Here is a 15,941-nt window from a genome sequence, read left to right as displayed (position 1 = left end):
ACTATTTAATAACTTTAAGTTTATTTTAAGTTACGTGAGAATGCAACCATTAAACAAGTGACTTCAGGTGTATTTCCGCTGAAGTACACACAATTTTAGGCCAAGAGTCAGGGTTACACACATTCAAACTCTACATTATGCTGGCGACTGCGCCCTTCTGACGTCGTGTCATCTAGTTATTAGCCAGCATTTTGCCCGCTGCCGAACACTTAGCCTTGGCTTTGCGGCAATTCATTTAAATATGCAAATTAAGGGGCAAGTAATTAAATAAATTAAATGTTTTCGAGCCACGCCGCAAACTCACAAACTTATCTCCGCCTACGCCCACTCATCACTCGGCCCGTTTTCACATCCACATCCACATCCACATCCACATCCACATCCACCTCAACATCCACATCCACATCCTCTTTGTGTCATGTGCTAATTTTTGCATGTTGATTTAAATTAACATAAATAAACAAACGAGCAAATGAATGCCTGAGTGAGTGCAGAAGGGGGCTTATGGACATGTCCACGCCGAAACATATGCATATTTACGCCCTGCCGACCCACAAAACCCACTCTCGCCATAGCTCGGCTGCATAATAAACAACGAATAACAACAATAATAATAATAATAATAATAGCAACAATATTAATTGCAATTACACTCAACTCATTGCTAAGCACTTGTCATTTGGCCGAGCCTTTAAATTGTTTTGTTTTCATTGCCCATTAATCATGCTAATCGCCGAGGAATGCGCACTTTCGAAAACAATTTAAGCCTTATGCTCCAGCTTAAAAGGCAAAGAAAATTGCACAATAACCACAAGACGAATGCTCTGCGTTGGAACTCGAACATTATTAAATCCATTTAAATGGCAATTTAGTCATGCATATATATTAGTGGAGTCGCGGAAATCACTGCCATGTAATTAAAGATTCTATGACGAAGTTATACGCACTCAAAACCATCGAAGATATCATTAATGTCTATTAAATACTGTTAGTAAATAAATAAGTTATTTGGTAAGCCCAAATAATAAGCAATATTTACAAGTTATGATAGTTTATTACAAGCTTCTGCTTATCAGAGTTCAAATTTTTGAAACAGACTGCATGCAATTCAAATTGCCAAATTTGTGAAACTTAATTAGTAATAAGGAATTGTTATAAATGTATTTCTTACTGTTGCATAATGGAAACAGAGGCTATTTAAAATGGCAAAAAGTAACGAAACACTCTGCTCAGAATTAAAAAAACTCCAAGCTGCTGAAGAACAAAAAACAAACAAAACAATCGGATAAGGATTTTAGTCACATGACGATTCATTTTGAACTCTAAAAACCCAATGTTTTTTCCGTTTTTCGTATGCATGCCGTTATCCTGGCCTGGATTGCATTAATTAGCTCCAGACTCGCTGATGACATCATTCCGTGGATAGCAACAACATCGACGTATAAATCCGAAGCTAAAGGAAGCTGTCAGTAAGTGCGGCGGCCTAATTGCCATTTAAGCAGCCCATCTCCATCTGACCCCCGAGTCCTTGCCGGAGGGATGGGGTGGGTGGGGATACCCGATTCGGGGAATGCGATAAGACGGCAGGTCGAGGACATCCACATCCACATCCACATCCATTCCATGGCTGTATGGCTGTGGCAATGCCGCAGGCAGGATTTATGAGTCGGCATCGCCATCTCTCGCCACTAAGCAGCTTGAATTCTCTGGCGAAAATGCTCGGATGCCAAGCAACCGGGATAAGCCGCAATGATAAAAATAGGCAAATCCGACGAAGGACTCCAGCAAACTTGGCCCACCTTTGGCACAATCACCGCACCAAAGAACCACCGAGCCACAGAGTGCCACCGCACCACCAACACCACCAACAGCACCAACACTCCACCTGTGTGTCGATTCACTGTGGGCGCAAAAATGTCTGGCTAAAACTTGCGGCTGACATGCGAACAAACAAGTGCCATAAATAAATTTAAATTGCGCTAAAAATCGCACGCTATTATTATTATTTATTATGTAAGCAATTTGCTGGCATTTCTGTATATCCATCCACATACGGCTGCCAGTGTGTGGGTGTCTCTGTGTGCAAGTGTGCGAGGTTGGGTGCGCAACAACACCGAAAGTTTATTAGAACTTTGTCATAAAGCCAAAGTTCGACCGATTTAAGAGTCAGGGGTTGCGAAAATTTCTGTAATTTGTGCCCGCCATATTTAAGACAGCAAGTCAAGTCACAATTTAATAACTTAACAGTGGTGAACGAAATGAATGCAGTTCATTTATGATGAATATACACGAATTATCGAAAGCACTAGCAATAACTTTAACAAATATTTTCAAGGAATAGTTAGAACAGTGAAATACCAACAGGGGCTGAGCAAATTGGTAGAATGAATCCAATTTATTTATGATCAACTTGCACATAATTTCAGAAGCACGAAACTTCTAACTATAATTTTGCGAGGGTGGTAAGAGCAACATGGGTATTAAAAACTGAAAATGAACTTTAAGGAGTTAAAAAGTTGAAAAATGCATATTTTCTACGACGCAGTGGAGAATGCATCGTTGATTCTATATATGTATATAGCCAGAGCAACAGCAAAAGCAACAATGCGGAAGCAAAAGCGCAACAGCGCAAAAGCAAAAGCAAAAAGCAAAAGTAGACGCGCAAAAGCAGAAAATCCAACGCTTGTGCTTTGCTTTTGGCCTATGTGCACTTTTGGGTCTGCATATCTGCTTTTCCGCTGCTTTTGTCTTATTTGTTTTGTAATTTATAAAGTTATTTAAAATTTATTTAGGCAATTTTACATGCTTAAGCTTTTTACATTCGCTTTTCTGCTTTTGCTCTCGACTTTTTCTATTGGGCTTTGGTTTTTCCATAAGCACAATACCCCTTCCTTTTCCATTATGATTGAAAATGGGTCTTTGGTGTCTTGCTAATTTGCTACCCTGTGATAGCCCTTACTGAGCAACTTTTCCCTTTGTACAACAGTATATCAGTTTTACAAAATTCAGTGTGTTGAGTAGTTGGTTTCCCTTAGTCGGGACGCACGACTATAGCATAATTTATTGTTTTTTTTTCGCAAATGTATACATGCACATATACACTTTATTAATAGACAATAAAAATAATTCGCATTTAAACATTCAGTTAATGTATATGTAGTTTGTATAATAATAATATTTTAATATTTGTATTATAGTTATCATTTCTTCATCTATCATATAGTACATATATAGAATACAAAAATCATCTGCTTGATATCTCGATGGATATAGAGGGGTTTTAATAGTATACCCCCTTAGCTACCCCCGTTCCCCCTTTCTATCAACTGATTGGGGCAAACTATAAATACATACACATGTTATATAATACATCAACTTAGTTTTGTTCTGTGTCCAGATACTCCCAGCATTTAAAATCAAATGATTCGGGAAAGCAATGACTAAATGAAGAGATAAATGCATTCGTCGTATGTACGTTGATTCTGAATCGAAAATGTGGATAACAATCGAAACTACATAAATGGAATGGCCCTCGAGAATCGGGCTAGTGAACCGAAAAACCTTTTGGCCATATTGTCTAGCTAAGCTGGAGGAGATTTGTGCTCTGACTGATTGAGGATGTTCATTATCTTATAGCTAACTTCTTGGATTGATTCCGATTTGGTGCCTAGGTAAGTTCCATAGATATACGTGGTTGGTGTTGGCTTTTTTCACATCATCTTAGTCTGATATGTTTTTCTTTCGTACAAAAGAAAATCCCTCCAATTTGGTTGGCTCTGCATCTCAATATCTGAGCGATTATTAATTAATTGGTGTTGGTTTGTGTTCTGTTCTTTTCATTCCAATTCCAGACTTTGTCTATTTTGCTATTCTGCTTGACAAGGTTATAACATAAATTCAAATCGACAACAATTTGCAAATTTTTAGGAACCCGTAAAGAAAACAAATGTATCAGACGGAGCTATTTTCCGATCGAAACAAAAATTCTTTAATTTTCAACTTATAATAATGAAAAACTAAATCACGCATTTATTTCGTGTTCACTTTGGCAACTGAAAAGCTTCAAAACTGTTTGCCTCTCTTTCTATATCTCTATCTCTATCTCTATCTCTATCTCTTTCACTTTCGCACCCAGTAGCCCACCATTTTATTTCTATCCCGTTCTCAGGAACTTCGTCGCAATCGTATTTTAAGAAAAAAAAATGAGATTTTTCAAAACTCTTTCGAAGGTATTTCTAAGTTGGGAGAAAACCTTCTTCTTTCGGACACGAGCTGCGAACTTTGTATCTTTATAATACAATATACATTCATAGTTCTACAAATAGCTAAGTTACAATTATCGTTTATCGTTATCATATCTATTTATATATATATATATATATATATCTTTATATATATATATATCAGACCCGCTGGGCGTGTGCCGCATCTCGCTTGATCGCACACACCCATCCCATAAAGTTGGTAGCTCGTGCGTTCACATTCAAATGTAGTTAAGGGTCCCTTGATCCTGCTCCAGGACCTATTATGTATAGATCGGCACTCCAGACCCCTTGGAGTGCGAACGTGAATTTATCGCCAGTTTCTATCATTTTCATAGGCACAATGACTGACGGTCTTTCGACAAAATACAAATGGCAACATAAAAATAAAAACGAAGTGACACAACTTAAACAATAAAATCCGGAATACAGGATCAGCACTTTGAGCCTGTATCTCCCAGTCTGCATCTGCATCTGCATCTGTATCTGTATCAGCGTCCCACCATCCGCACCTGAAATGGTTGTCTAGTTGCTCGGCTTTGGCTTTGGCTCCATCTTTGGCTCGTTCTGAGATCGAAATTGCGCTACCCCCTTACCACACCACGCACTTGTCGATGGGATTCATCCGTTTGCCGGGCTTGCACTGGAAGACATCGGCGAACTCCTTCATGTTCGACAATGTGCCGATCACCCGGAACTGCGACGGCGAGTGCGGATCCTTCTCCATCTGCAGCAGGTTCGTTTCATCCGTTGTGCTGGAGCACCAGACCTTCGGGAATGACCACAAGTATTCAGTATTCCGTAGTGTAGCTATGGAAACAGCACTCACCTGGGCGAAGGACACGAAGAAGAGCTGCGAGTGCGTGAGATTCAGGCCCGGCAGCTTCAGCACATCCACATCACGGTCGCTCTTGGTTCGCTGGTAGGCGTGGTAGGCCGCCTTTAAGCCGCCATTGTCGGCTATGTTTTCGCCTATAAGTATTAAATGAGTAAATACAATTTAGCTTAGGTAGTATACATATTCCCCAATTCTGGATGCTGCGTTCTACATACTAAATTGATAAATCCCCTACAGATCCTATATAGATCATCACATAGATTACTCACCCAGCGTCTGCTTGCCGTTGAGGGTGCGTCCGTTCATCTTGTATCCACTGTACTGTCTGGCAATGCATTCGGACTTTTCGTTGAACCGCTCGATGCTCTTGGAATCCCACCAGCGATTGATGTTGCCGAACTTATCGTACTCACGTCCCTGGTCATCGAAGGCGTGGGTCAGCTCGTGACCCATGACCACGCCCATGGCCCCGAAGTTCAGGCTCTTGGGGTTGTTTATGTCGAAGAAGGGCGTCTGCAGGATGCCCGCGGGAAATACGATTTGGTTCTTGGTGGGCGTGTAGTAGGCGTTGACCGTCTGCGGGGTCATGCCCCAGTTGGTCTTGTTCACCGGTTGGTCGAGACGCTTCAGGTTGCTCTTCAGATTGTAAATGGCCACCTGGATGTTGTTCTCAAAGTAGGCATTCGGTGTGATGTTCAACTCCGCGTACTTCTTGTCCAGTTCCACGGGGTCCAGAATATAGTCGGGGAATCCGATCATGTCCGAGATCTGGTTGGCCTTCTCGATAGCTTTCTCGCGCGTCTGCTTGTCCACCCAGGTCAAATTCTGTAGATTCATCTTGAAGGCCTCGCGGATCTCGCCGATCATCTGCTCGGCCGCCGGCTTCGACTCCCCATGGAAGGCCTGACGCACAAAGATAGCACCCACGGCGAACCCAACCACATTGTTCGTGTCCGAGACGCAGTATCGCCAGATCTCCTCGCCGCCATCCGAGCCCATGAGGGCCTTCCGCACGCCCTTATAGGCATCCCGGAATGGTTTGGACAAGCAACTGGTCAGCGTGCGTACCGCCTGCCAGACGAGGTAATTGTTCAAGGTGCTGAAAGGATCAGAGATTCAGTGCAGGAACTTGAATAGCCCAAGCAGGAAATGGTAGTCATAGCGCCAACGGTCATACATTTTCCCTTTAAGTTCACTCACATTTTTCCCTCCTCGGTCTGTTCCATCTTGAGAATGATGTCCGATAGGTTCTTGAGGAAGTCGGGTGCGTAGACGACCACCACCTCGTCGTCGGTGACCCGGCGACCCACCATCTGCATGGCATTGTCGAAGTGATCCGTCCAGTTGAGGAACGGCGCCAGCTTGGACAGCTGTCGCAGCTGCATCGGATGATACATGGCCTCCTCGTTGCGGCGATCCTCCAGCGGAATGGTGATGTTGGCCAGCTTCTTCTCGAAGTTAATGACGCCGATCATCTGGGCGCGGGCATCCGACTCATTGGCCCCGAGCAGGACGCACACCTTGGTCATGTACTCAATGTACTCGTTGAGCACCTTGCGGTGATTGTCCGTCTTGTTGTTGTAGTAGTCAGCGGTGGGCAGCGTCAGACCGCCCTGATCGATCTGGATGACGTGACGCGAGGAGTTCTTGTCGTCCTCCCCGATCGCCCAGCCAAACAGGCAGTTGAAGTTGTACCTGCAGAGATGAATGCATGGTAGCTATATAAGTCGCCATCAGAAGCCCTGCTTAACTCACTTGTTGTGCAGAATCTTTAGAGTGTGTCCCATCGTCCAGTTGGCCACGTTGTAGCCGCTCTTGGTCACGTTCCATCCTCCGATCTGCAGCAGGAGATCGTTCATGGGCTTGGCCCCCAGCTTCTCCATGTGCTCATCCGCATCCAGGCAGGATTCATAGTAAATCTTGGCCTTCCGCTCCGCGTCCGACTTAAAGCTCTTTGCCGGCTTCTCCAGCACGTTGCGGATTATCAACTGGTTCATCTGCTCCAGCTTGCCGAAGGTGCCCCACGTGGACTTCCCCTCGGGAATGGGGTTGTTCTTGATCCATTGATTACTGCAATTTCAAACAAACAGTTACTCGAACTCCTCTTGAACAATTTGAATTATTTTTAGTTAACGCACCAGGAATATCCGTAGAAGTCATCGCAGGGATCCACGGTCACATCGATGGACTTGAGGATCTCGCTCGAGGCGAAGATGCAGTGCTTGTTCAAGCAAGGAAGCTCATTGCCGGAAGGACAATCTGGAAGGGAGAAGATTGAGTATCCTTAGATTACATTCACTCAATCCATACCTTTTTGGTGCGGCTGGACGTGAAGGACGTGCTTGGTCGCATCGCTGCTGCCTCCATCTGTGAAAAGGACGATGAGCAGCGTGAAGATCGTGATGGCCATCACAAAAGTCGTGATGAGCAGCCATTTCTCCGTCTTGTTTCTCGAGCGCCAATTCCATGTAGCCTGTGGAATGAAAACGCCGCATTAGCCACCAATCATTCTGGCCTCCACATGCACAAAAGATTCGCCCCATAAATCTTTTCCAGCGAATTGTGTTTTGTAAACAAGACGACGGCGGTTCAAATGAGTTCAAACTTGTACACATTGGGGTGGTATCTACATGGGATCAATCTCGCAAGCGTAAGGCACTTGCCTGCTAATTTTTCCATATATCGCTGAGATGGAGAGGGGGAATTTGGCTTATAAATGACTTTTCAGACGCCACAACGACTCTGAAATGCACTCTCCGAAGACAAATATTGGTTGCATTGCACGTTGCTTAAGTTAAATTGCTTTTTGTACACACTGTTTAAATTGTATAGTAATTTGCTTGCTTTTAGACATTTTGTTGATACAATTGTATGGAAAAGTGTGTAGAAAGTTGATAAAATTACGGACAAGTGCTATATACCAACTATCGTCTATCTACGGAATAATATCACATGAAGTGAAATTTTATTTGAACCACGAACAACGAACCGCCTCTCAAAGCCGTCGTTACCCTGCCACCAGATAGGGAATTCGTGTGAGTTCGCAGAGGGAAAAGCTCACACCAGCGCACTCCCACTCATAGGAGCCGACTTTTCACTGTCAACTGGCAACCTTCGAGCAGCGAATGAGAAAAGCGCTCACGTTGGCCCCATTTGCCACTCGTTTCTGGGTCATTGCCACAAAGATAAAGCTGATAAAGCTGCCTGAACTGCACTGCACGGAAGGTGTTATATGCGCTCTGTTCCCCGACAGGTTTCTCACATACCCGGGCGGTGTGGTAGCGTATCTGCATGCCCGTGTGGCCGGTCGCCTCGTTCAATTGAATGCCGCCAATGGAACTGGAGTCGTCCTCCGTGAATTCGGTCTGCTTGTAGCGCGTCATCTGGAATGAGAATCGAATTGTTGTAATCCCATCAAATTGTCTACCAACGCGCGTTAGATTAGATCTAAATATGTTGCTGCTTTCTGTTATCACATGTTTTTTGCTGTAGGGCATCCGATAAGTAGCCCGTCGTATCCGTACATACATGCGAAGCTTTTCCGCTCGGATTGTATAGATACCGTGCGTTCTTTAGCGCTCACTCAACGCCTTGTGCTTTACATTTCTCTCACATCCCCGCCCACTGCTGCCCATTGTCATATGGGGCTCTATGTACTCAAAAGTGTTAACCCTTGTGTCAGCAGAGCATTCCAAGGTTTTCAGATAATCTGCATTCATCGTAAAAACAATTTGAAAGTTACCTAAACTATATGGAAATGAAGAAATAGAAGCAGATAATGCCCAACTACTTAAGAGAAATATATATAATTTTGTCGAATATATAATTGAACTTGCTTTCTCATCATTGGTTTCTATGAAACACTTTTTATTGCTGACCATTAACTGTAGTTCCACGAAATCTTTGGACTATTTTTACTCGCTGCCTAGATATACATTCGAAAGAAATCGAGGGGTCTGAAGCACACATGAACTGTTTCGCCTAAGGGTTAACCCAAACAAAAACCATTCTCAACCACTTGTCAGCATTCCATGTCTAACTGAAACTTAGTGGAGGAGATACAGAAGCTGAAGCACGGACATACCGAACGGCAGTCGGAAAGCCACATTCTGGTATATCGATGTGTATGGGGAGCACGGTATGCGGTAGTGTGTTTATTTTTCGGAACTTCGACGGGACGAGCGGTATGAAAACAGAGCGCGGCAACGATACTGTATCTGTGCTTAGCCCATGACCGCTCGCAAGGCACTGGCGGTCGAGCCCGGCGAGCTTCGGAACTCAGGGACTGCGAGTTCCGAGTTCTGCGACCACCCAATTCAACAATGCCCGAAAGCAGAAAACATCTACGGGCCAACGGCGCGATATATTGGATAGTTTTGCATTGTACTCAAATTAATTGACTGGCGGCTGTGTGCGTGTTTGCTGCGGCAATATGTGCCAAGATGTAGCCGAAATGGATATACTGGGCGCATTGAAATGGAAAGGAGAGGCATATGTATTCAATTAACACAATGCAATATACCCCAAAGATTCGGCCTTGCTCATATGTGCATGTCTATATATGCATCTGTTGCTTACACCCATCCATAATATTCTAATGTCGATTTGGGATCGGGGATCGGAAAGGCGCCATATGACAGCTTTCGAACTCGATCTGTTTGCCAACGAATTGGTATCTCTAAGATAGATACGAACGTGATCTGGTGTCGGACAACAAGCGATATAAATAATATATGATGGATGGGGGCGATATGATAAAGAACCACTCTTAAAAACACATTAAGCAAGGGGTATCCCTCAGTCTGGACTGCCTCTCGCCACGATTTTCCATCGCAATGTAAACACAACTGACATTTAGCAGACTGTTGAATGTAAACACGCATTAAATGGCGTTATAGCCTAACGAGCACTCCTTTTGCCACGAATCAATCGGCTAATGTATTGGAAAAAAAGGAGGTATGAGTTAGTCCATAACATAATTGGATATGAGGCATCTCTAGGTCCCATTGAACATGATTAGCTAAGTTCTGAGGCAGCATTATATACCTTATCCTCAAAATAAGGATATTTAATACGACTGTTCTGCCAGTTTTAATGAACCGGAGCCCATCTGAAAGTCAATGGTGGCTACTTCGGATTCCCCAAGTTCATAAACGCTCTTCATGGCATTTTTTCTGGGCAACAGATGATAACTGCAGGGCTTCCGAATCGCCACAATGGGATTTCACTTGAGCTGCACTGAGTTGAAATCTGGTAGAACGAGTGCTCTCCACTCGTCATTATCCGTCGTTATGCCACCTCCTTTCCCGACTTTGCTGCGAGTATCCTGGCTACTTGGTATACCATATGGTAGCTACTAGCTACTTCATTTGTGCTGCATTCCTTCCAGTTTCTCTATACCAAGGGCCATAAAATCGGAGCAGCTTAGATGTGTGAGTGGCAGAGGGGGGTGTGGCTGGGATGCATTTATTCAATTGCAAATGAAATTATGACTTTGAATCGCACTGTTTGCAAGTGGTGGGGTGGGGGTGGGGACTTCTGGTGATTGCACATACAGCACACACTCGCACTCGCACACACACACACACACATACGGCGAAAGAGAGGCGCGCTCTTGGCCTACCTTTGCGCTCATTTTCTTTGTGCGCTAGAAAGAAGGCAATGCAACTTTTCCAGCTCCCTGCGCTCGCTTTTTCTCGACCCTTTTCCGTTTATTGTTGCACTTTCGATAAAGTTTGGGCGACCCTCGATGGGTATTACATTCGACCGTTCAGCAATTCATTTAAAACGCGTTTATCTGCATTCCGCTCGCGGTCAAACAAACCGCTCTGAGCCACAAAAAGGCAACGGTATCCACCAACACGGCCAACTCGAGCCACTGACAGCCAGCTCCAGCACCAGCAGCAGCGGTAATCGCACTCGAACTAGCCTTTTCTCTCCAATTTCACTCGGCGCTGGGAGTCGGGTGGTTGGACTCCCCCGAAAAAGGAAAAACCATAACACAAACGTAGTAGGTGAGCAAAACACACACAAACAGAGAGAGAAGTGCGTGGCAGGAGGGAGCGAGTTGAAGCCATGGCCGGAGAACTTGGTCCACTGCGCAGGATCTGTTTGCCCGGTGGCAACGCTCCGCGCGACGAGTTGCCAGACAATCACAGTGCCTTTCACTAAAGCTATCGCTTTAACACACGTAATCGAATATCCCAAGCTTACGATTCTCGAAATTCCCAATTAATCGGAAGCCAAGTTTGGCCAGATATAGTTTAATACCCGTAGGGTATACCAGAAGGAAGCGAATATATAAGGTGTATATATTCTTGATCAGGATCAATAGCCAGGTCGATCTAGCCTATTCCGTCTGTCCGCCTGTCTGTATGAACGTCAAGAGCTCAGGAGCTATAAAAGCTGGAAGGTTAAGATTCAGCATACAGATTCCAGAGACAAAGACGCAGCGCAAGTTTGTTGACCCATATTGCCACGCCCACTCTAACTCCCACAAACCGCACAAAACTGCCCCTCCCACACTTTTCAAAAGTGTGTTGAGATTTTTTCACATTTGTACTAGTCCACTTCAACGCCCTAAAACCGCCAAAACGGTCACGCCCACAACCTGGAACATTTTTTAAATTTTTTCTAATTTTTTCCCCAATCGAACTCAAGCAAATCTTAGAAAAAAATAAATTTAAAGATCGTCAAAAACGTCAGCACCATTCAATCTGAAAATTTATGACTATAATGGCATGCTCAGGTTGCATGCAAAATCGATGCTTTGGTTTTCGAATTCTTAAACATTTTTCGATTTATAAAACGGGCAATTTTGTCTGGCCGAAACGATAAGCTTTTTAAATCAAATCGAATTATTTAGTAAGGGAAAAAAATAGTTTAGTCAGTGGTCTATTGATGTTTATTCCACATCATCACCACAAGATCATGCTGCTACTTAATTATTTTATAAAAAATTTATTTCTGACCCCACCTCGGCAACGTAAATTTTAATTTTGCATGGGTTCACAAGTAGTACGTCGACAAAAATTAATGCGAAGGCTGCCACACTGTTGGTGAAACGAAACAGGCAGGTAAAATACTTATAAAATATAAAAGAGTTCATTAATTTAAAGGTATATTAATATATATATTATTATTATATATATTTAATTATATTATATTATATTAAATTATATTTTATTATATTTTATTATATTATATTATAATTTATTATAAATATATATTATAAAATTATTTTATATTAATTATCTATATTACATACAGGGTCTTTTAATATTTAATTTTGACTGAAATCAAAAACGTTTTTATTGTTTTCCTCAGCACGGACGGATACACCAAAGACACTAGAATAACAAAAATATAATAATAATAATAATTATTCTAGTGTCTTTGGATACACTTTTCCTGTGCGAGCAATGGGTATGAATAGTGAACGTCAATGAACATGTCAGTCGAATGACAGTCACTATTCAATTTCACTATCTTCGGCAGAGCAGCAAAAATACAAGCATAAGCTATTGAATAGTTTCGAATCGCACTGCATGGATTCCATATCGGCCGACCCAAATTGCTTTACGTCACAACTGAGAAAGCAAACAATTCGCACATGCCCACCAATTGTATTGTGGGGCTTTTCGTTTTCTACATATGCATGTATGTACATATACGTATGTATATTCCGTCGAACGGTAGCCACAACGTAGCTGCATTGTTTGCCCGCCCCCGACAGTCCCTCCTCCATCTGCATCTTAAAAGTGCGAAACGAACGGACAACAATATACCTATACATGTATATATGTTAATATTTAGATAGATATGCATGCAAAATATACTTGGTCATAAAAGATCAACGTAGGTTCGAATACAATTCGGGCGATCATCAAAGCAGCCTGACTCGACATTCCCCATTCGTCAGAAGATCTATGTATCTCGACTTCTGGGGTAAACCAACATGGGAGCACACCTTAACCCATGATGACCCCGGCCCGTGTCGTGCATATCATTAATGACCCAACCAATTATCGTGTTCTATACAGCAAAACAAAAAACATCTCGAGACTCGAACATGAAAGCACTTGAAGTTGGGTGTTCTCGATTGGGAAATAAAGTACGACTGCGGTTTTATATTCTTTGATCGAATATAAAATAAACTCAAATGCATGTGGAACAAATAAACTATGAATAAATTTGGAGTTTCTGCATACATATTTGTTTATATGTACATATATACAATAAGATACCTTTAGTATAGCTAAATTTTATTTTGAGGATTCACTAATTTAGCAGAAGCAAATAAATAAGGAAAGGGTATCAACTAAAAGATACCCATTACCTGCAGCTTAAAGACACATCGAATTAAAGAGTGAGATAAATCCAAGTTGTAAACGTTGTACATTTGTATGCGATTCGACTATATGATACCTAATAGTAACATTACAGATCTATAACTGCTGTTTATATAAATTTCGATTTCAGTGTTTGTTTACAGTGTTAAATAAAGTGCCTATTTCGATCATACCCCACCGAAGCTACAGCTCCATTCAAATTGGGTAAATAAACACCAAAAAATATGACTCATGGCAGCAAATCGCTATTGTTGCTCATAACATGAGAGCCGGGCTTGGGAATCGAGTTTAAAACCGTCAACGGCACTTCGGAGGCGGTTTAGTTGAAGTCAAACGCGCATTCGGAAAACATGTCGAATTTCAATCGCATTCTGATCGTCATTGTTATCGGGTTGGCACTAGTTCATTTTAGTGCTGGTGAGTGAAACGGTCCCATAGCCTATGAAAATTCGCACCAATAACACTATAAATAAACAAACGAATAAGCCTCAGCGGCTTTTCCATGGAAAATAACACATCGCATTCGCACATACATACGATACATACGATTTTGACAGTGCCAAGTAAACAAATTCAATTTCAACTTGTGATGGAGAATTAAGCACTGGGATATTACCAGCAATTCATTGATCCCTAGTTTTTGGGAAACGCATTAAATGTACACAAATGTATAGTAATATTTGTTCAAAATTGCGCCAATTTTAGGTTTCCAACATGGGGAGAGAATATAAGTAGTTATTGTAAAGTTTAAATAAGTGTTCGTTTTTAGTTGAAACCAAATATACTATATGGGAGCAAAAGTTTTGAACTATTTGGTTTAAAATGTGCAATATTATAGGTTTTTTTTTTGTCCACTAGGAGTGGCGGGTACTTTGTGGTCTAGGAAACTTACCTTTTAGATGCGTTACTAATGCAAGCACATTTCATTTGAATCCAGTGGATGCCCAGGCCGGTACGGTGCACTGGAACAATGGAAATGCGGCCGGCGTGGGCGTCTATTCGAACGCCCAGTCCGGCGGGATGCATCCGCCGGGAAGTCTGAGTGGCCAGGATCCGCAATACAGCTACGGATACGCCGGCATCGATTCGCGTGGTTCCTACGGCGGAGCGGGCGGCAATGGAGCCTACTACGTGGGCGGCACGGACGAGCACGGTCGCCCCTTCTCCTACAGCAACCAGGTGGGCCAGCCCGGCCAGCCGGGCTACATGGGCGTACGGCCGGACCCCAACTACCCGGGTAGCTACGGCTACCAGAATGGCGGAGCAATCATCGCCAGCTCGGTGGGCGCCACCGTGACCATAGCCCTTGGATTGGCCTTGGGCGGCATGAGACTTTGATGCGGCTGCAGCGTGGGATCGTTTTTTTTTTAAATTTTTTTTAATTAGTCTCTTAGCTTAATTTATGTAAACTTTTCAGTTGTGTAAATTCTCCATTATTTACTAAAACATAAAATGCTTTCTACTGCAAGGTGGTTTGTTGTCAGAATGAATTAGTTGATTTGATTTTGGTACGCCCAGAAGGCTTAGAGAACTCCATTGAACGTCACAATCGAAATTATATTTCATCAACGTAAAAGCCAAATTATTTTGTAAACGGAGAAAATTCGATTTTCAAATGTCGCTTAGAAAATCAGACTTTTGCCAACTGGTGATCCAGTGCGTAGACGCCGTGGGTGGCTCTGCCCCCAAGTCGGTCATCCTGAGAGCGGTGAGCACAGCCACGAAAATCAAATTCAGGGGATTGGACAGGCAAATTGAAGACGCTCTTAATGAGCTTATCGTTCAATGTATGATCCACGAACACGACGGCAACTATTATATTAAACATGCAAGGGATGAGATAACAGCAAGTGACAGGCACAGTGGCAATGGTAAATAATCTTCGCATCAATGGTATTACTTACATTACATTTACATTGCAATGTTTTACATATTACTTACAGAAGATTCAGATTAACTTCGGATTTAGAGGTAAGATATATGAAAGGCATTTCTTGCATATAGTAAGACCCTCTTTGTTTTCCAGAATAAGCTTAAAAGCTCGACAAATTCGTATGTATTCAAATATTTCTACAACTAATTTAAAACACTCCAAGTGGAGCGTTAAATAAAGGAATAATTAAATGTAAATTCATTTCGTTGTTTTATTCAGCATTTATATATATGTACATCATCAAATTAAAGTTTGCACGTAAGATCGTGAATTTGTTAAATTATTGCTTCCAACGCAGCTGCTCAGTTTAAGTGACTAACGATAAACAAGTTGAATTAGCAGATCGGCTGCGTCATCTTCTTGGGACACGCCCACCCAATTGATATATTTAAGCGGGTAACGCCCATGTAATTAGCCGCCCCTTCGGAAGGCAGAAAAGCGAAAAGAACCCAAACGAAAACAAAGACGACAAACAAATATGGAGTGGAATATGGGCTGACACATGTTGATAAAGCTTTTGGGCCAGAATAACTGAGTCGCAGGGCTTATGACCTCAT

The 15,941-nt window shown here is 42.5% G+C and overlaps 3 protein-coding genes across 4 annotated transcripts; 2 read left to right on the top strand and 1 right to left on the bottom strand.

Moving 5' to 3' along the window:
- Positions 1 to 3,013: 3,013 nt before the first annotated feature.
- Positions 3,014 to 11,064, bottom strand: LOC6728580 (neprilysin-3). 2 transcript variants are annotated; one of them, XM_016176996.3, is made up of 9 exons: positions 10,724 to 11,064; positions 8,367 to 8,483; positions 7,411 to 7,573; positions 7,239 to 7,359; positions 6,856 to 7,170; positions 6,301 to 6,795; positions 5,370 to 6,199; positions 5,092 to 5,234; positions 3,014 to 5,031 (listed from the first exon to the last, which is right to left on the bottom strand). In XM_016176996.3, the coding sequence occupies exons 1-9, from the start codon at positions 10,733 to 10,735 to the stop codon at positions 4,855 to 4,857; spliced, it is 2,373 nt and encodes a 790-aa protein (XP_016040109.1). In that variant the 5' UTR covers positions 10,736 to 11,064; the 3' UTR covers positions 3,014 to 4,854. The 2 variants fall into 2 exon arrangements, with proteins under 2 accessions (XP_016040109.1, XP_016040108.1); XM_016176995.3 differs by lacking the exon at positions 10,724 to 11,064 and adding an exon at positions 9,185 to 9,359.
- A 2,666-nt stretch (positions 11,065 to 13,730) lies between these two features.
- Positions 13,731 to 14,941, top strand: LOC6728579 (pupal cuticle protein Edg-91). Its single transcript, XM_039297034.2, has 2 exons — positions 13,731 to 13,868; positions 14,389 to 14,941. The coding sequence occupies exons 1-2, from the start codon at positions 13,802 to 13,804 to the stop codon at positions 14,787 to 14,789; spliced, it is 468 nt and encodes a 155-aa protein (XP_039152968.1). The 5' UTR covers positions 13,731 to 13,801; the 3' UTR covers positions 14,790 to 14,941.
- A 125-nt stretch (positions 14,942 to 15,066) lies between these two features.
- Positions 15,067 to 15,581, top strand: LOC120285303. Its single transcript, XM_039297035.2, has 3 exons — positions 15,067 to 15,322; positions 15,395 to 15,422; positions 15,478 to 15,581. The coding sequence occupies exons 1-2, from the start codon at positions 15,067 to 15,069 to the stop codon at positions 15,406 to 15,408; spliced, it is 270 nt and encodes an 89-aa protein (XP_039152969.1). The 3' UTR covers positions 15,409 to 15,422; positions 15,478 to 15,581.
- Positions 15,582 to 15,941: the final 360 nt, after the last annotated feature.

This window comes from Drosophila simulans, chromosome X (genome assembly GCF_016746395.2).
Source record: "Drosophila simulans strain w501 chromosome X, Prin_Dsim_3.1, whole genome shotgun sequence".
Classification (NCBI taxonomy): Eukaryota; Metazoa; Arthropoda; class Insecta; order Diptera; family Drosophilidae; genus Drosophila; species Drosophila simulans.
This window is presented reverse-complemented; position numbering and strand designations above follow the sequence as displayed.

Bases quoted from the DNA above. Each gene is read 5' to 3' on its own strand.
- LOC6728580 (XM_016176995.3), bottom strand. From the start codon at position 9,208: ATGTGGCTTTCCGACTGCCGTTCG. The intron at 7,360-7,410 runs GTATGGATTGAG...TCTCCCTTCCAG, and splicing joins CGTCCAGCCGCACCAAAAAG to ATTGTCCTTCCGGCAATGAG. The intron at 6,200-6,300 runs GTGAGTGAACTT...TGATCCTTTCAG, and splicing joins CAGACCGAGGAGGGAAAAAT to CACCTTGAACAATTACCTCG.
- LOC120285303 (XM_039297035.2), top strand. From the start codon at position 15,067: ATGTCGCTTAGAAAATCAGACTTTTGCCAACTGGTGATCCAGTGCGTA.
- LOC6728579 (XM_039297034.2), top strand. From the start codon at position 13,802: ATGTCGAATTTCAATCGCATTCTGATCGTCATTGTTATCGGGTTGGCA. The intron at 13,869-14,388 runs GTGAGTGAAACG...ATTTGAATCCAG, and splicing joins ACTAGTTCATTTTAGTGCTG to TGGATGCCCAGGCCGGTACG.